The sequence below is a fragment of the Atractosteus spatula genome, chromosome 19 (assembly GCF_055471065.1).
Source record: "Atractosteus spatula isolate fAtrSpa1 chromosome 19, fAtrSpa1.hap1, whole genome shotgun sequence".
In the NCBI taxonomy this organism is placed as follows: domain Eukaryota; kingdom Metazoa; phylum Chordata; class Actinopteri; order Semionotiformes; family Lepisosteidae; genus Atractosteus; species Atractosteus spatula.
In genome coordinates, this window is record NC_142724.1 from 15374038 (window position 1) to 15395317 (window position 21280).

The following is a 21280-nucleotide window of genomic DNA, read 5'->3' on the forward strand; positions in this document are numbered from 1 at the left end:
ACCTGCAACTAAATCCTCCTCTAGATGAGGAAACTCCAGAGTATCTAAAAGGTCTGACTGCTGGGGCTGGCAGACCTCTGAATATTCTGAACTATATAGAGTCTCACAATAACATTTAAATGCATTGTTTATCTCTGTTGGATCAGCTGTAAGATTTCTGTCATTAGACTGAATGGCATTTATTGCTCTCTCTGATTGTATCTGTTTGATGCGCCAAGCCAATAATTTGCCAGCTCTTTCTCCCTGTTTATAATAACTTTGTTTCAGTCGCAGTAAACTTTTTGCTGTCTGATTCTTTGATAATTCATTATAGATAGCTTTTACTTTATTCAATTCAGAAATTAATTTAAAGGAGCTATTTGAAAATATTTTGTCTTCTAGTTCTTTTACTCTGTTCTCTAATCTTTTTATTTAGAGTTGGGAGGCTTTAAATTTAGAGCTTCTATAGCTAATCATTTAACCTCTAAGAAATACTTTAAAAGCTTCCCATCTCAAAAAAGAAATCTATCTGTGCTTCGAGAAATTTTAAAAAGTCCACATCTTTCAACCAAGTTGTTTGAAAACACCACCTAGAAGGTCCTCTAAGAGAATTTGGACATAGTTAAATTAAACACATGCATGGTCTGAAATAATTATGCCGTCATACCAGCATTTTGAAATTTTAGGTAATAATTCTACAGATATCAAGAAATAGTTTATTTGAGGAAAAGTTTGATAAGTGTCTGAATAACAAGAGAAAGCCTTGAGTTCAGGGTTTCTTAATCTCCAAATGTCCAATTGGTTAAAATCTTCTATACAGTGATGTAGCTCTTTCTTTGTTTGCTGATGAGAAGTGTTGATAACAGTCGACCTATCTTTTCCAGGGCAGAGGGTACAGTTAAAATCTCCCCCTATGATAAAATGACCTGGCAGTGAGGCCAGTATCAGGAATACATTTCTGTAAAAATTTGGGATTATCATTATTCGTTCCATAAATGTTTACTAGATTAAGTTGAACAGAAAGCAGTTCACACTGGATAATAACATACCTCCCTGAATGGTCACATAATGTATCTTTTACTTGTAGAGGAAATGATTTGTGTATAAGAGTAACACATACATGTCATAATCGCTAACCCCTCCTCTTTAGGGCGCTCCAGCCCTTCCTTGTTCCCTCCCATTGTCTGCACCTGTTCCCTATTCCTGCTCCCCCTTAAAAACCAGACGCAGACCTTACTCCTGGTTCCTCATTGATTTCCGCATCGTGATAGCCCGGGGTCCTGCTGCGTCTGGCACCGTTATGGTTTTAACTTTCTGTTCCTGATCCCCTGCCCCGCCGGTCCCGACCCGGCTGATGGTTTTTACCCTGGATGGATCTCCTGGCTTTGGACTACTCTCCTGTTTGGATTCCCCGTTTGGACTTTGGCTTTGTTTGTTCGCCCGGACTCACTTCCCCAGGACACCAGCTCACCTCGGACACGCCCCCCTGTATCCTGACCCTTTCCTGCATGACTTTCTCCCTCGTGTATCTTCACTATTCCGGATCGCGTTGTCTGCATAGGGCCCGGAAAGAACTGCTACGTGACAATATGAGGCAAAAAACACCTGTCCCGACCATCTCTTGCGTACTCTATCTATGTCCTCAGACATCAAATGGGTTTCCTGGAAAAAAAATATTTTAGATTTTAATTGTCTTATTCTATTAATAACTTGCTTTAACTTAATAAGTTTATTTAAGCCTCTAACATTCCATGATGTAAACTGTATTTCAAAAGGCACTGCCATTGCAGGAACATAAATAATTTATGATTAGAATTGTACTATCTGTGTTACACTCTCTGCTGATAATAGTAATCCTACATTTTAAGATGTATTCACATTCAGAACGAAGAACAAAATAAACCTTGCAAACATCCGTAGAAAGAAAAATACAACCAAACAGAAAAAAACATTAGAACAAATAAAAAATACTTCCCCAAACGAGCTACGTGACGCTTCCCTCCTACCCATTCCTTTTCCAGCAGGACCTGGCTATGGAGTCTGTCTGGTCCTTGTTCTTAAGGAACAGCTCTAGCCTGTTTTAACAGTCTGGGCCGAGCCCCTTATAAATCACATTTGCTAAAAAAACACTAAATGAAACAGATCAATAATTTGGTGCAATATCTTCATGAAAACCAGTTTAGCACTGGTTACCTTGAATATAACACAGAATAAAAAGAATTTTAAAGTATACAGCATTATAAATTTAACAAAAAAGCAAATACTGTAGTCAGTCCGACTGAACTAAGATCAGCAAAGAACCTTTCTTTCAGTAGCTAAGCACTGTACAATACAATACATTAAGGCTATAAAAGAAACTGCAAACCCATACTCATCCCTCATCTTTCACTTCCCGATTTTCATTTTTTAACTTCTAAATGAGTTTCTGTACCTCTGACAGGCTATGAAAGGTGTTACATTTTTTCTTGTATGTCACACAAAATATTGCAGGGTAGATGATCCTATATCTGAGACCAGGGATATCAAGAGCCTGAAGTTCCTTCTTCACCGCATCAAACCTCATCCGTTTTCGGTGAAGCTCTGTTGAAATGTCGGGGAAGAACATTATTCATTGATTTTCAATCATTATAGTCCCCTTGACTCTTGCTGGTTTCATGACCTGAACCTTGTCCCTGTAGTTTAAAAACTTTATTATAACAGCCCTTGGGAAGGATCTTGAGGGGTCTTTGTTGATTCGGCCAATTCTATGTGCCCTTTCAATGACCAGGGGGGCAGAAAAGACATCGTCGCCCAGCACCTCAGGGAGCCACTTTTCTAGAAAAGCACAGATGTCTTTACCCTCTTTCTTTTCTGGTAGGCCTACAAGCCGCAGGTTTGATCGGCGACAACGATTTTCCAAATCATCCACCTTTACAGTTAGTGCCTTAATAGTCTCGTCCAGCCATTCTGCCTGGCTCCGCAGACCACTGATTTCATCCTCGTTGGTGCTAATTTGTTCCTCTGCTTCTGTTATCCGTGTAGTGTGAATTTTCTGCTCCCCTTTAGGATGCCATCAAACCTCGCAATAAAGTCCTCTTTCATAGAGCGAATGGCGTTCAGAATTTACTTTGATTCTCGCTGTCGCTTTGGACTCTCCGCCATTCCTCCCTCCTCGCCGGCATTCCCTTCAGCCTCGCTCTGCGAGTCCAGTTTCAGCTGTTTTTGAACTTGTTTGATAATTTTCGGTGCCAAAATTCTGGTCTTAAGTCCGTTGTATAAACTGATATAGAAGTTTTAATGTCGTGAAGTGGTTTTATTGAAAGAACTCAAAATATTATAGCGGGGCTCTGACTAACATCTGCTCAACTCTGTGCCATAACCCGATCCTTGTTGTTGCTTTTTAAAAATTCTAATCAGAAATGCAACTGGTCAAATTTGGATTCTAACTCACCTTGTGTTGCTGGTGGTTGATGTATTGTGCACAGCTGTCTCTGGGGATGAGGGGGCCCTGATGCCACCTGTGTTTTTGTTTTTGTGAAATGGCCCAGCACACACTGTGCTGCAAGGGGGGGGAGGGGGGACCACAGAACTGGTTTCCCTTGTGATCTGTGTCACCTTTCAAAGAATAATAACACAAGGTTCATATGCTTCTATGCTCTGCTTCACTTTTTTCCTAGTCAGCTATGTGGCCTTATTTCACATTTCAGAAAAATAGATCTAGAGGTATGACCAAATCGTTGCCTAACTGAACAAGTAAAATTAGTTATAGCTGCTCACTGATTGAGTCCTGATGCTACAACACCCAAAACAACAGAGGCCGTCAGCACTCAGAAACCATACCAATTCTGAGCAGCAAAACTCACACACTGGGGGTGATTTACCCATGGACAGAAAAAGACTACAAGTTTCCCACCCAAAACCAAAAAACTCAGCAAGTATAAACAGAGTAGCTCAAGCACCTCAAAACAGCTGTTCTCTATTTTGCACGATGTCAAAGTGTATTGCAAGTGTTTGACCTGCTTTTATTTTTAATGAAACATAAAGAGTTTAATTACTGGAAGTTGTCATCTCACTAACTGAATCCCTATGTAGTGGATTCTGCTTGAAAAATTAATTGATACATAAAATGCAAATTAATTTCAGATGCCTAGTTTATAAAATTGTCTTATCTAGGCTTTTACTCTGTGCTTTGTTTTTTGTACATGCCATTACAATCGTTCAATAAGCTGGTGTGCTTTATAGCCATGAAGTTTAGCCTGTTCATTTTGAGCTCCATTAGGCTAAATATATTGAGAGGCATTTAAAACAAGTCAGTATTGGAACCACATAACATGAGTTGCACTTTTAATGCCTTTCAGTATATATCAAACATTATCTTGTAAAGGTGGGTAGCTGCGTCAGCATGCATAGGCTGCAAAGGAACAAGTAATAGGTTTATTCCATGCTGAAAAAAAAAAAGAAAGAGAACACAACGTTTCGGCCGTGGAGCCTTCTTCAGGTGTGAGGGTTCTTGTAAAGGTTTTTTGTTTCAAACAAAGCAATAAAGGACTTTTAAGCTGTCACTGTAACCCTTCCTAAATCTCAGCTTTTGATCATGAAATGACAGCATTCCCCAGCCCAGGGTGATAAAGGATCACAGTAATACTGTTGGTGTTGGTGCAGCTAGCAGTGGGACAGAACTCCTGAATCGAAGCTGCTTGGAAGCTGAACTGTAGGTAATTGGAAAGGTTGCACGGCACTGGTGTCATGCACATTACCAAAGGGATTTATTGATTCAGCTTTGCCAAGAGGGTTTTAAATCCAAGATAAAACCAACAGCCCAGTGTTGCCAACCTATTAAATGGTCAATTGCAATTTAGATTCTCTGTGTCAAATGGTTAAGTGCCGACGAGAATATCAGCAAAGGGCAGCCCATTCAGTTTTTCCTGCCGTTTGATGTTAGTGTGTGCATTGGAGCAATTAAACTTTTATCTTAGTGCTCAAGAGTCCTGGAAGGTGGTGACTTGCTGTTAAATCAGTTAAACTTCGTTCTGTTTTGCAATGATTCAGGATCAGTAGGATAATGTGTTTCTTATTACCAATGTTAAGTAAAGAAAAATAGAAGTCACTGAAATTGGAATGCAGTAACAGATAGCTTGAGTTCTAAAGGGAATTAGATTACTATTCTTTGATATAAAATGTTTTAAAAAATTACTTTGTTCCTTCCAACTTTTTTAGCAGCCACTTTCTCCTTAGAAGGTCAAGATGACTTGCATAGTTTGCACTGTAGATGTGATGTCAGTCTATCTCAGGACAACCACATGCTTAAAAGAGGGCAAGTTGTTTAGATGCCAATTAACCTGCACAGCAAGTTTTTGTGTTATGTGAGGAATACGTAGCACCTGGAGAAAACACAGGGTTGCAAGGAAGAACATGCAAAGTCCACAGGCCAGACTTGAACCCATAGGCTATGAGGCAGCAACACTAATGGCCAGACCACCAATATGAAAAATGTGACGTCTTACCCTTTAGAGCTGTTTTTATTGAATTTCCAATACCAATACCTTAATAACCTTATGTTATTAACCATAATAATATCGCCTTATGTAAGTGGTTCCTTGTGTCACTAGTACTTAAATGAAGTTTTTAATGAGAGTTTGGAAGGGATGACAGCAACCAAGTCACTTTGTCCCCAGTTGTCCTAATTCATAGTCATTCCCAACATAATTTCCTGAAAGTTACCAATACCATAGGTAAGCCTCCCCTTTTGCATTTGTCTCATGAGTCCCTTGTCCACACCATCCCCTCATTTGCAGATGCCCTTTGATGCACTCCTCACTCTGCAGGGGGTCCTAGCCTCCTCGTCCTATAGCCAGGTTTGGTTGGCCTTCAGCCAGGTGAGTTGAGCCAAATCTTACCGGGACTATGCACTGAATAAACATTCCCAAAACCCCTCATGAAACTTATTCAGTGATCTGCTGAGTCAATTTGGCTAATATGAAAGCACTGAAAACTGAGCATTTCAGAATTCCTCTGACAGGGTGATGACAAATGACAGTGAATAATGTTAGCAAAATCAAATTTGTCTGGTCCTTGTGACCTGAAAGGTTGTCAGAAGGCTGTCTGCCCATGTGCCTGAGCAACAGGGATGCTAATATAGTTGGCAAAGGCTACATGCTGTGGCAGATAACTTGCTATTACTGGAACAACCTTGAGCTGTGAACTGTGCTGATTTGACAGGCCCTCCCCTCCTCTCCCCCTCTCTCCTGTCTCTAAAGCCCCATTGAGACTCCCGCCAAACTGCTGTCACTGAAGCAACAGGTGACATAGAGAAAGTATTTCATACCACAGCCCTCCTGAAGGCCTTGTGCAAGGGACAAAGAGGGTCAAAGAAGGAAGGAGCCATGATACTCAGGAGAGGAGTGGGGTACTGTGAAAACATGGGGAATGTTTCATGACAAACCCATTTACCCTCCTTTTAATTTCTGTTTTACTGTTGCTATTTGTTTAAACATAGTTAAGTGTCCTTGTAAATGGCACCCCCACCCCCTCCAGCCCTTCTTTCAAGTAAACTGTGACCCGAAGTTCTGAAGACTGGTCATTCTGTCGTTATTGAAGCCATTAATCCAGTGTTTCACTTATAGTTGCACAGACTTTTCTCATTCTGGTTCAATTACTCAGCTGTGAGCTACCTTACTTTGCAAGTTGTTTTATGTATAGCATAGAACAAGAGGAAACAAGAGGGTTGCTGCATTACTTCTAAACTGATTGAACTGAAGGGTTACCATTACGGTGTTATTTTTGGATTAGGTCTGATACCAGTGGAAATCAGACAGTACTAAGTGTAACCTCCTGAGAATATGTGATTGGCGTTATAAGCATTTATCTCTTTTGTAAAAAAATTAGGTCTGAATGAAATCTGATTCTTGACCCCCACACTGATTATGAATTCTTCCAAACCCACTATTTGATGGCATCTTTCCATTGGGTAGATATAAGAAGCCTTTAGCAAGCAGAAAGCCACCATCGTATCGTTTATATGGAGTGGGCGGAATGGTGTTTTAATTTAGTCCAGGCTGTAGGCTCTTAAGTGAAGGTTTTTTAATAACATGTCTTCTTTTTCCACTCTTCCTTTAATTCCCTCCAGTAAAATAGTTTGAAAAACATTGGGAAAATATGTTCATACTACAGTTATAAAATTGGCACAAGTAACATTTTGACTGAGCTCACACCCCTTCATATTCTTTGTCCTTATTCATAGGAAAGGAGGACTGACATTAGTAGCCAAAGTGGCCCATGTTGCTTAAATGTCACAGAGTGTAAAAATAAGCAGGAAGGCGCTTGGCAGATAGTCCCTTGCTATTATATTGTATATGACTGTAATGATAATGCACTTTTACAAGCTAAGATTGCCTTTGCTACTGTGTTTTATTAAATTTCAGTTGTGATCTTGACAGTTTCTGATTTTTCAGAACCAATGCACATTTCTGTCATATACAAATTTAACAAGCACATATGGACAACATTACACAATTAAAGAACTGTAAGCTGACTGCCTTTTCTTTCCTTTTCATTTGCACAAAAATGAAAAATGGAAAAAACCCTGGATTATTCTAGCTCCTTTTATGGTGAGGACTGAGTCATGTCTGCCACTGTTGTCTCCAGAAAGGAATGTGGCCAGCAGTCGCCAAAACTGTACCCATGTGTCTCTGCTCAGGCTTCAGAGAGTCCTGGGACACATCTGTGGTCTGGCACCAGCACACAGCTGGACCTTTCTGCTTACCGACTCAAACTGTTACTTGGTTCCTTTGCCATCCATGTGTGGAAGAAGAGAGTGACATACTCTATGGGGTGCCTGAGGTGTTTAAGAGCAAAGTTTGATTTTCCGAATAGATTGAAAGATTTACTAATAAGTAAAACCAGTTTTTAGCATTCTACCCCTTTTAATTAAACAGTTGTTTTCAGTTGTGCAATTTTGTCAAGTTTCTTTCACCTGCTCTGGGAGGCACATGGTTGTAGAGAGAGGGAGAAAACAATTGGCAATATTGTTATAAATTAGGACAGGTCTACCCAGATCAGGTCTCCTTAAATCACCAGCAGCTGGGGTGTTGTGTTGTTAATGATTTAAGGAGTGCTCTGCTCTTGTAGAGTAGCTATATCAATTTGCAACTCACAGCTGGCAGCCCACTGAAGCTCAGCAGGTGTGAGCCTGGTCAGTACCTGGATGGGAGACCTCCTGGGAAAAACTAAAGTTGCTGCTGGAAGAGGTGTTAGTGGGGCCAGCAGTGGGTGCTCACCTTGTGGTCCATGTGGGTCTTAATGCCCCAGTATAGTTACGGAGACACTATACCGTAAACAGGTACTATCCTTCAGATGAGACATAAAACCGAGGTCCTGACTCTTGAAAAGAGTAGGGGTGTAACCCCAGTGTCCTGGCCAAAATTCCTATTGGCTTTTACCAATCATGGCCTCCTAATAATCCCCATCTATGAATTTTCTTAATTACTCTGCTCTCCTCCCCACTGATAGCTGATGTGTGGTGATGCTGCACATTGGTGGTGGTGGAGGGGAGTCCCCATTACCTGTAAAGCCCTTTGAGTGGAGTGTCCAGAAAAGCGCTATATAAGTGTGAGCAATTATTATTATTATTATTAATTATTGTGCTTGAGGACCAAACTTGGAAAGCCCTGAATTAGATCTGCAAATACTGTATATATCTGTGGTTTCCGTAAGGCTGTGGGTCAAATTTAGAAAATAACGCAGAATAAAATGACTTTAGATGATGTGCTTTAGTGCGAGTGTAGCAGTATGATGTTACCTAGAGGGCTAGGCAGTGCAAAAGTTTTCTGAGCTGGGGGAACTGGTCTTTAGTTTGATGCTTACCACTCTGAGCCTGTGGGTGACCAGGATTGAATCCCAAATGTGGCTGATATACACTTAATCACACTGTGAAATCTAAACCAAAAAAGAACAAACAAAACTATACATGCAACTTTCTGAAACAAATCTGGTTATCTGAAAAGGGTTCCTGAGTACTCCTCTGAGATCTGTCCTCAAACAAAACCAGGCCAGGCAAGAGGCAAATGAAAGAATTTATCTGAATATTATTATCTGAATGATATTAAAATTAAACTTATCTGAATGAGATATCTAAGTAGTATTTTCTGTTTTTTAATTCATGTCCACATAAGGACAGACAGCCAAACAGCTCCATCGGTAGCTCTTTGTCAAAAGACCACTTTCTGCTTTAGAGCAGTTCCTATTGGAAATAAAACCAGGTCATTTATTTCAGGCTGAAAAAATGAAAGAAGACCTGTAAAACACATCATTAAAAACAGGATTTAATTCAAAGAAATGAAATGAACAGGAGTAAGATAAATGTGAGGTTCTGTTTGAGATGAATGCGAATGCTGATAAAATAGTGATATAAAAATTAATGATATAAGAATTTTCTCATCAACCTCAAAAACAGGTTTTATTTCCATTTCATTTGGTAAGACTGAATGCCAGGTAGATTGAGAGATCGTCAGAAAATGTTTTAAAAAATATTTTTTTTGTTTCATGTTCTTTTCTTTCTAGTGGGTTTTCACTGAGTTGTGTTGTAAAAAAGCATCTGTATTTTTGTTTCTGATAATAGTTTATGCTCTTTACATTTTGTCTTTGCTAACTCATATAATATTAGATATATAACACTATTTAAACTTAGGACCGGGGAGCTTAACGTGTGATAGGGAATTCAACCAGAGTTCTATGTCCCAGCAGCTCCATAATGTAGACCAGTTTGTTTAGTCTCATGACCCACAGAGAATGGGACAATGAAAAATGACACCATTTGGCTGTGATCCCTTCATCTCTACCTAAATCATGACTGTTTTCTTGAGACGTGTAAACCTGTGATATCTTCGTTTCTGAGAGCAAGTGGCGACTGACACTTCAACAGATTTTTAAGCATTTACACTAGCTCCACTTTGAATCACTTTGAATGATCTTTTTTAAAATTGTCTTGAACTCCATAAAAGGGAAATTTAAAAGATTTATTGCTCAGTTTCTCATTTCCTTTAATGCAAGTAAGTTAAAAAACTAGACACATTTTAGCCATGAGAAATATTTTGCAATTCAGATAAGTACAAAGTTTATGAAACTATTAGCAAGTCAAGACAGCTTAAAAAGAAAAAAAGTAAAATTGAATTGGTCAAGGCACATCTTCAAGATCCCCTTGTGATATAGGTTGAATTTCATCCGAAGCTGAAATTTAATTAACACCAGTGATGTTGTTATGAAAGTAATCTAGTTGAAAGTTATACTATATATCTCAGTTTCACTCCCATACAGATGAACATAAAATTTGGATTCACTTCTTCCTCGATCATTCATCACTGGCTGTTCTCCACATTTTTAATTGCATGATCTTTGATGTGACAGCCATAATTCATCAACTCATGCAAACCCGAAGGTCTCTCTTGGGTAGATTCCACCCTCGTGCATGAGTGCATGCAGCTCACTGGTGAGGGGATTATCTCAGGATAATCTGTTTTGCCCACAATACAGTCAAGACACCCTGACCTTTGCCATTTTATTTTTAGGACACCTGATCTTTCTCTAAAACAGAATGACCTTATCACTTGGACTGAGCAGCTTCTTTAATGAGAGAAAGTTGTTAAGGTCACATTTGGAGGGTCCAGCAATACTGTATTCTGGATGTTTTACCGTTCTGCCCTATTATCTTCTTTGTGCTGCTGGTTCAGATGGCTCAATCAGCATTCCACACCCCCACCCCACTGTAGTGTATCTGCCACAGACTTGTGTTCTACAGCACATGATCAGCAAATTGCTTCTTTTTTAATTTTACTTTTATACTGCAAAGCTGGGATGCAGTTTTGAAATTGAGAATTGGTACAGCTTCTAAAGATAAAGTTTGAAGTTTGCCGGAGACAAACTCCTCGATGCTTAAGGCACCAGAGAATTCACAGGTTCACTGAAAGAATGTCAAAGGTTTTATTAAGAACATATGAAGGTTTAGACAAAATGAAAGACAATATATAAACAGCTCAGATAGTTTAGATTAGATCTGGGTTTTCCCATTCCTTACTATGGAATACTTCCTGAATACTTACTTCAGGAATACTTACTATACCAGTATTCCTGAAAAGGTAACAATTGGCTGTGCAATGTTTCATTGGTTTGCCAAACAATAGGGTCCCCAAAACCTTGCTGGGCACTTGTCATCTTGCAGTATTACCAGTGCGATCTGCATCAGTCCTCCATCCTTCACTGAGCTCCCCTGTAGGTGCTGTGTGCCTGCCTTGTGCTGTGAAAAGATGCGGATATTCTGCACACACTAAAGAGATGAGTGTGTTGTTTTCATCTCTCCTGTGCCGAGTTTGAAGCTGTAGGTGTGTTCTGGATTAATTATCATTTAAAAAATGAAAATTTGTCAGCCTAATGGGAGAACTATAAAACAATACTTAGAACAATCACAAACCGGTAATTATCAGAACTTATTCTGTTTCCAATGTACTGTAATTCGATATTTGGATTATATTTGGGCCTGGATTAAATAAAAATTTAAATATTGCAAATTACAATCCTAGTGCTTAATGGTGTCTTTTTTTGTTTACAAGAGGCCTCTTGTTTATACCCACTGGAAACCTGCCATCAAACATGGGGTTTGGAATTTGCATTTGGTGGTTGTGTGGTTTTGGCTGAATCTGCGTCTTTTTATGGGCGAAAGGTTTACTGGTCATGGGGTTGCCTTCACATAAGGCTCCTGGAGGTTTAGGGATAAGGGGCATACATCAGCGTAGCGTGCATGTAACTAAAAAAGGGGAAGGGGGTTTGAAGAGTGAACATAGAAACAGCACATGGATCTGCTTTCACTGCATCATAGATAAGCCAAAGTAATTACAGCACAGTCCAGCTAATTTTAGCCCTGTGTGGAAGCTGACAGAGTGTATTATTCATGGTAACATTTGGATTTTATTAAATGCAATCTGCTTTTAGTTGACTCTGGCTCATTTTCCGTTTCTCCACTTTGTCCCATCTCAACATCCGTTATTGAGCAACAAACAATAATGCCTGCTGCTTTTTTTTTCAAAAATAGTTCCCTTTATTTTGTCTACATTTCTGTTTTTGTGGCATTTTCTTTCTTTGTTCTTCCATAACTTCAAACAAATTTAAATCACTTATAAATTTTAATGTGAACTGCTTCCAAGTCTTTTAGCATCTGGGTCCACTGTCTAACCTCTTCTGTACTCTTTTGTTACCCACATTAAAAACAAACATCTAAAATAATCAAATAATTGTTCATTAACTGGTCTGCGTTAATGAACAATTGCAGATGGAAAATTTGGCAGCTTAATGGGTTAGAATGTATGTGACAGATTTTATGCAGGGGTGCAGCAGAAATCAAAGAAATCTTAGCCGTAAATGTTCAAATAATTGATAAGTTCAGGCATGTAAATGTAGACATCTTTGTGTTTCATACTCTTGTTTCCTCACTGAGGTTTCAAAGTTTCTTTTTCCTTGATTTATATCTGTAATATTTAAAGATAATTTTCTCTTACTCATATGCTATATATCATGTGGATTTTTTTTGTTCCCCACAAATTGCAGGCTAAGAGAATAAGAATTTGTAAGTAAATAAATCAAAGTGAACATGAAGGAACTCTAGTTTAATACCAGAAGGCAAAGCCTGAAAATCTCTTAATCTGGGAGTTAGAAACTTGTAAAAATCTCCATGTTGGATTGAAAACCCATAAGCATAAATAATTAGAAGAAGAACATCATTCTGCCTACCCGGTTCTGTTGGTTGCAGATAAATAATTGATCCATCCAGTTATTTCTTGACCTGAAGGACTTCAGGTATCACCCTCTTTAACATGGTTCTTTAGCTTGTTCCAGACAACCCTTTTGTATAGACCCTTTTTTTTAAAACCTTTTAGTTTTTATTGGTCTTAAATTCACCTCACAGTCTTCTCTTTGACTTTCAAGTACTTTTTTAGGAATTTTGTATTTCCAAATACTGCTGATCATCAAGCCTCTCTTTTAACATGTCACAGGTTACACAGACGATTCAGAACCAGTGAGAGGAGAGGGTCAGCACTGTCTGTGTTGTTTCCTGTGTTGATATTATCATAACCTTGCGTGAGTCCAGGAATCTGTTTATCTGGGAGCTGAACCCTGGCCATCCCAGTCCCAGTAGTGATGAGCCAATGTTTGCCAATATTTCTCAACCCTGGTCACAACCAGCTTTTGACATGAACTTGCAGCATCAAGGTTTTTACTAATGCATCGTACAATTTAATCATAATGACCCTTGATTTCAATTCTACATTTTTAATGAATAAGACCAAAACTGTTTAGCAACAGAACTTTGGCTGCTAAAGACCTGAACTCTAAAGTCAGATGCCAGATGCAGGAGGGTTCTTCCCCAGGAAGCTGGAAAAGGTGAAAGGGCCCCCTGTAGTGAGATCCAACTCAGAAAAAGATGGCTTTACATAAATCAACTATGGAAAGCAGAGGCTTGCCAATGGTCCTGTTCTGCCGATACTGTTGGACTTGGGAAGAAATCAGAGAATAGAGCAACAGTCCAAGAGGATGAGAGACCGAGCTATTTGTGGTCTATAAGGAAGCCCCCGGGCCAGGGCAGAGGGACACTTCACACCTCAACAGTGAAACCTGACCCGCTCCTCTGATGATGGTCTTCTCACCTATTTATAGCAGGCTCCAGCTCGCTCTGCGCCTGCTGTGCTGGTGCTTCTCCCTGGATATTAGGGCATGCCAACCAGATGAGTCTCCTTCAAGTTTTGCTTATTGTGAACAGTTTGCCATTTTGCTTTGTCTTGCAATATAGGAATGAAGAAAGCACAGTGGCTTCACCCTCTAATTGGTGCTGGGAAGACAAGGAGGAAGTGTCCAGTTCCCTGAATCTGTCAAAAGGCTTAGTTTTTCAAATGAGGATTCCAAAAAAAGTTTGATCAGCACTGTGAGGCATTTTATCTTATAAAAAAGTACCCTGGCTGTATCTTATAAAATAGTAAATCTTCTTTAAAGCACAGCAAAGAGTGACAAGCCTGGCACAGACCTGATACTGCAAGACAAAATCTGAGAAATCATTACAAAGTGAGTGCATGATGTACTGTATGTTAAAACCATGGACGAGCATTCAAATTCTGTAAATATTTGTTAAGGTGAACTTTCTTAAGGGATGCCTCATCTATGCTATTATTAAGAATAACAGAATTCTGTGAGAATTTCACATCCTCTTTTCAGCTTCAGCTTCACACACACCATCAACCCAAATAAGCTGCTAATGCATGTGTTTTTCTTGTGTGTTTTTATGTGTTCCAGTGAAGTATATCAAGGAGATGTCAGCCTACTTTAAGAATGCCTCTCCAGGGGCCCCCACCCCTTGGGACTCTCCACCTTCTTCACCCCAGAAACAAGGGGTTTCCAACTCTCCTTCCCAGTCAATGGCAGATCTGAAAGAAGGCAAGATGATCCCCCTAAAAATGTGTCAAGTAACCAGGAAACACTGCCCACCAGACACTGAAAACAGGTATGACGTAGGAGTAACAATCCAGGACCACAGGTGCAGGGCATTAGTGTCTTGTACTGGCAGTCCAAGGCTGAGAATGGCAGTGAACCAAAATACTCTGGTTAGAGGAGCCAGACAAGCCAGGACTTAGCCACTTTGCACACAAGTAAATTTAAATTCCACTGTGAGGGATTTCATCACAGCAACACAGTCTGTCCTCAGCAACCGTATAAAGCTATCTGAATGTTTGAAGTGCCTTGCACAATCATGCATCACACAGCAATGCCAAAAAAGTCTTGAGCTTTCAGCATTTGATCAGTTGGGCTGATTTATCCATGACCAAACAGATTAGCAGGAGAGAACACATTTGACAACACAGCAAGTTCAACAGCTTGAACTCAGTCCCACCTAGCCTAAGAGTACCACAGTACATTTTAGACATTTTGACTGAAGTGTGTTTTATATGGCTCTCATGGCTCTTTCGTAGATAAAATACGAGTGCAACTGATATGTATAAAAATATTTACTGTGGCACACATGCTAAAATATTAGGATCTTTTACACTCGTAATAACATGTGCAACAAGAGTAGATTGGGCAGGATTTGGTGTGTCTTTCCCATGGTTCTGAAGTATTTGCAGCAAGTCCCTTCCGATTCTTCCAGCAGGATCACTATCAGTTGAAGTTGTGAACAGTGTGCTTCCATGTGGAATTGATCTGAGTTGGATTGAGGTCCAATGATTGTTTTGGCTGGGGAAGACAATAGGAGAGGGTCAGTGGCTCCTCACGCCAACTGTGCAACCATGTTTGCTACAGAGAAACTATTAAGTTGACTGAGGGCTCTCAACATTTTGGCTGAAGACAGTATTTTTGCAGTTTCTCAGTGTGTTACCATGCATACATGGTACATTACATTCATATACATTACATGGCCATGAACTTCCAAGGTCTTGCTTTCTGATGTCTTACTGTGCTTTCTTGTGAATTTACCATGATGTCATTGTATACAATGGGCTGATGTCCCACCTTGGAAAGGCTTGTGCTCTCTCAATTCAATTCAGTTCAAGCTTTATTGTCCCCTAGGGGAAATATGTTTTACGGCACAGTCAAACACAACACAATGACAAAACACATTATCAAAAGGGTAGATAATACAGAAGTGTTACAGGAGAAAATAAACAAGTGACAAGATAGTTACTTTGCATTGTTTAAGAGTGTAATTGCAGTGGGAATTAAAGATTTCCTGAGTCTGTTGGTTTTACACCTGAGGGCACAGAGGTGTCTCCCAGATGGGAGAAGTGTGAATTCACAATGGAGGAGGTGAGACACACACTCCCTGATGCTTTTGGCTTTCTTAGTCACCCTCTGTTTGTAAAGGATTTGATTATTCCCGATTATTTTGCCACTTATATTCACTAATTTACCCAGCTTATTACAATTACTGGTACTTATGTTGCCAAACCAACAAGCGAATCAGTATGTTAAGACACTTTCAATGAATGATTTGTAGAAGAGTGTAAGGATAATTTTATTTACCTTAAAGTACCTGAGTTTTCTAAGAAAGAAGAGTCTCTGTTGGCCTTTTTTATAGATAGTGTCACAACATTTGTCCCATTTTAGGTTTTTGTCAATGACCAGTCCCAAGTACAGTCATCGACAATTTCAACAGGCTGACCATCAATTGTAGTGAGGGGTTGTGGTATTTTTCCTAAAATCAATAACCAATAACTCTGTTGTCTTAACGCTATGGGAACCAGGATAAGCTTTGGAATGACGGGTCACTATGGCTTGAATTTGGAATGTAAAAAGAGCCAGAAGTAATCAAGCAGTATTTAGTGTTTTGGTGTAAAGCTTGGCAAGATTACGAAAATGTTCTGATAAATCTTTTCAGTAATGCAATATTCATTTTTCTAACATTTATGGGTTTTTACAATTAATACGATTATTGCAGTAATAATTTCTAAGAAAGCTCCAGTATGTCCCTGAAGATCTTTTACAGAATGTGATTTGCCTTGTGTGTACATATTGTAAATTCCATGGGTGCTACAGTCATCACATGGGCATAAATTTAGGCAGTACCGAACACACTGACACACCACGAGGCAATCTGGCAGTTTAATGGTGTTTAATTGAAACACAAAATAATGGGAAAAATAAGATAACTAACTAAAAGAAATCTAAATTGTGTTCGAGCTTCTAAATAACTTACATTTCCCTCACTAAATACTGGGGGCAACTAAGTTGCTACAGCTATGCTTATCTGGTTGAAAAAACACTGTTTAAACAAAAATAGGGAAAAAAGGCTTTCCTGACTCACACTCAGTGCAACCTTAGCTGGATTCATATTCTGTTCGGCTTCCTCCTCCAGTCCTTAGGCTTTATGTAGTTTAAATTCCCACTCTTTCGCTCTTTTAAATTGCTCCTGTATGGTTTCTTTCTCCTGTTTCAGGTCTTCCTGTAATCTCTTTCCAGTCTTGGTTCTTGCTGTAGTTAGTTTCCTTTTTGCTTTAGCCTCAGGTCTTACCACAGGCCATTCCCTTCTTTCAGTCTCAGGTTGATGCAACGGCTATAACAATACACAGCGTTTACAATACAGCAACCTCTTAATCTCTACTTCTCCCACAATATCAAATCTACCTACTATCTGCCTGATAGTCAATTTATATAGGCTGGAACAGGGCATACAGCTGTTCCCTGTTCCAGCAATTGCCCACTGAGTTTGAGAGCTGGAGTTCTCTCACTGACATCTTAGTATGGGCAAAAGCATCAACAAACTGAATGACAGTTCGGGGTAAATAGCATCCTTCAAGGACACCACTCTGTGCTAAAGATAGCATCTCCAATGACACTTCCTTTGTAAGTGAATGTATTGTCTAGCTTCAGGCAGGGTTTACCTTACATGTTTCTGTGGACTCTGCCTGGGGTTTGGGTTATAATAGCTGTAATAATTGAGCAGATTTCAAGCAGGTTACAATTTAGAATTAGCATAATTAAAAATAAACATTTTATATTGAGGTGGTAAAATGTATTGTGAAAGTTTAATCTAGTTGGTCCTTGCTATGACATTTGGTTTGGGATTTTGGGCATTCCTATGTTTGTGGGCACTATGGCAAGGTGCTATTCATAAGTTGTTCTCTTGTGATTCAACAGGTATCTAGAAATAATTTCATCTGATAGGCGGACCTCTTTATTTCTGCGGGCAAAAGATCCTGCTATGGCCCAGTCCTGGTACAACGCCATCCAGACAAATGCCAATGCCCTCCTCCCCAGGGTGAAGGAGGAGCTCAAGAGCTTGCAAGGGGGGTCAGGTGGCAAGGAAATAAAGCACATAGGCTGGTTGACTGAGCAGGTATGTAGTGAATCATGTGATCTGCCCTCGTTGTTCACAGAACTTTATATTTATACAAGGTAGAAAACCAGTGTCATGGCAAAGTAGCAGCATTAAGTGTCAATGCATTACAAAAATAACATTATGCAACATATGTTAAATACTGTAATTTAATACAATCCCATAGCCAAAACAAAGCACAAAAATGTTACAATACCAGAATGAATCATATGCAGTATTGTAGAGTCTGCAGTAATTATAAAAAAAAATAATAGGTTAATAAGGTACAGAAACTAATAGGTCCTGCAAAATGAACTGCTCCGCAAGATTATATTGACACTCTGTTTAAGACATCACCAAGCTTTTCGGTTAATAATTCCACATGATTTCCTTTGAAATCCTTCAATTTTGAAAATTTTGAAAATGAGAATGAGGTGTTTTAGCTTTGACTTACAGATGGATTTAAGGTTAAAGTTATTTATAAGTAAAAAATAAAGAAAAGGAATATCATTGAACTCCAAAATCCAATTATCTTAGATAAAATAGATTCTCTATGCATGAAAAAGAAAGGAACAACTTGTGGAAAGTCCAGAAATTCTCATTAATTTGGATTAACTGAAGTTGGGATATTCTATACAAGGCTTCTTGATCTTAAATTGACTCCAGATGTTCTGAAATGAAACATCAACAATATTTCCAAACTAGGAGTACAACAGAAACCACTGAGGGGAAATGTTTTCCAGTAAAAAGATGATTATTTTGGCCATTCAGATTTATTGAATTTATTCCTGCAAGGAGAAACAGAAAGAACAAGTGCTTGAGTTTATAAAAACATGTGATGGAAAATATGATGGAAAACTCCAACTTTTTAAGAAACCTGGTTCTGTTTTCCTTTCTCCCAGCTGTCACGGGGCACAGAGAAGACTGTGCTAGCCATGGTAACTGAGAAAGATCTCCTTTTCTTCCGTATTTTACCGGACAGCAGGGATGCCCTGAACCATCCAGAGCACAGTCACCCTCTCATCACCACCAGGTATGCTCTCAAACTAACCAGTCACACCCTCATCACTGCCAGGTATGCTCTCACACTGGCCAGTCACACCCTCATCACCACCAGGTACGCTCTCACACTGACCAGTCACACCCTCATCACCACCAGGTATGCTCTCAAACTGACCAGTCACACCCTCATCACCACCAGGTACGCTCTCACACTGGCCAGTCACACCCTCATAACCACTATGTATGCTCTCAAACTGACCAGTCACACCTTCATCACCACCAGGTATACTCTCACACTGACCAGTCACACCCTCATCATCACCAGGTACGCTCTCACACTGGCCAGTCCCACCTTCATCACCACCAGGTACGTTCTCACACTGGCCAGTCACACCATCATCACCACCAAGTACTCTCTCACACTTACCAGTCACACCCTCATCATCACCAGGTACTCTCTCCCACTGGCCAGTCACACCCTCATCATCACCAGTCTCACACTGACCAGTCACACCCTCATCATCACCGGTCACACTCTCACACTGGCCAGTCACACCCTCATCACCACCAGGTATGCTCTCAAACTGACCATTCACACCCTCATCATCACCAGGTATTTGTATAGATTCTTTCCTTCCAGCGAATGGTTTTCCCTGTTGAGAACTCATGTGGTCCTAATCTTTGTTTGGACTCAGGTTGGTTCACTCTGGACCGGGCAAGGGCTCCCCTATAATGGACTCGGAGCTGACCTTTGCCCTGCGTAGTGGAACTCGTCAGGGTGTGGAGACACATGTGTTTCGCGTAGATTCAGCCAAAGAACTGTCTGCCTGGACACGGGTGCTGGTGGATGGCTGTCATTGTGCTGCTGAGCTCATTCAGGAGGTGACCTCAGGTACCCTACACACAACACCCCAACACTACAATTCAGTGTGGTACAACTCCAAGGACATCTGTGGCTAATAATCATTATTATTTACTGGTACAAATTATTCAGACTAGAAGAATGTCTTTTCAATAATAATAAGCAAAAGACTAGTTCAGTCTGTTAAAAAATTTAACATTTGCTGTATATACTGAAGAAATAGAGTTCTAATGACACCTAGTGTTGAAATTAAGGATCGATCTGGTATTTCAGTCTTTTGTGTTTCATACAAAATGTTAAAAGTTTAAATAAAAAAATACTGCATCAATGAAAAAAAAAAACTATTTTGCTATAGCTAATTTCAAGGAGAGAATGGAGGTCAAGTATTGCTTGTCTTGTGTGTCTCTATTCCTCAGCCTGTAACTGGAATGGGAAGGAATGCACACTGGCGGTTCACATCGACAAGGGCTTCTCCCTTTTCACAGAGGAGCCAGGTCTCAGCAGGACTGTCCTCCTCCAGCAACCCTTTGAGAAGCTCAGGATGTCCTCGGATGATGGCACTCGGATGCTGTTTCTCGACTTCGGAAGCCCAGAGGCAGAGATTGTGAGTTTGTGGTTCAGTGACATCCCAGTTTTAGGTGTGTGTGTGACTTCCTGTCTGGGTTGTACTGGCAAACACAGGAATGTCCTCTTTGTTTAAGAAAAATACATTTTAAAACAGGACAAGAAGGTTTGTATTTGTTTGGGTTTCTTTACTACTTGGTAAATCAATGTGAGGTCAATGTAATTTTGTGGAAATCACTTCCTTCATTCTACACAATCAAAGTTAAGGTCCAGTTTTGTCCACCAGAAACATGAGCTAACCACAGGTATGGATACCACAACACCATTTTAGCCAGATGTGTTGAATTGAGTAAAGTGCCTGTCTAACAGTGCTGTCTAGTACACATTGTTTTAGTTTTTTTGGTTACTATTGAACAAAAATGTGAGACCATAGTGCCACAATAAGATATCAGTTTCTTTGCACGTATCCACTGCTTCATTTTTAGGACAGCCCTGACACATAGCCAGTAAACCTTGCTAGAGTGTCATATTTGTAAGAGGACTTCTAAGGACTGTTTACCAGTGACATTCACTTATACAATCGTTTATGCCTTGCAAAATATTTTTTGAAGTAAATGTAGAACTGCCAAATTCTGTTCATTTTGTACCCACCTAATTTGTAATCGCCCAGTTGCTCTTCAGATCAGCTATAAGGCTATAACTTCTGTTCTGCATGCATAAGCCATTCATCATTTGACACATGGTAAGCTGTGCACTAGGAGGGGTGCTCTCTCATTGGCATGACTGCTTGCCTGGCAGGTCCCAGCAGTCACTCGCAGCACTCAGCTGATTGTGCGCCACCTCCTGGGGAGTCCCAGTTATAATCAGAATGGCCCATTCTCAAACTGGTGATGTCCAGGCCAGAAATCTCATCCTATATCTCGATTGAGCTACCTCAGGGGTTTAGCCCTGTAAACCTTTTTACTTTTGTAGATAATTATTTCTTATGGTTATTGTATGCTTAAGTGGTACATTTGAAAGATGCTGAAATATCTTTTATTACTGGGATTTGT

The 21280-nt window shown here is 39.8% G+C and overlaps 1 protein-coding gene across 2 annotated transcripts in view; it reads left to right on the forward strand.

Moving 5' to 3' along the window:
* snta1 (syntrophin, alpha 1) overlaps positions 1-21280 on the forward strand; it is a 48500-nt gene that overhangs the window by 22184 nt on the left and 5036 nt on the right. The window contains exons 3-7 of one of the 2 annotated variants that reach the window (XM_088937120.1): positions 14287-14494; positions 17623-17821; positions 18703-18833; positions 19498-19694; positions 20081-20268. In XM_088937120.1, the coding sequence (XP_088793246.1) occupies positions 14287-14494; positions 17623-17821; positions 18703-18833; positions 19498-19694; positions 20081-20268 (923 nt within the window). The remainder of the gene's footprint in view (positions 1-14286; positions 14495-17622; positions 17822-18702; positions 18834-19497; positions 19695-20080; positions 20269-21280) is intronic. The other variant, XM_088937121.1, reaches the window with a different exon arrangement.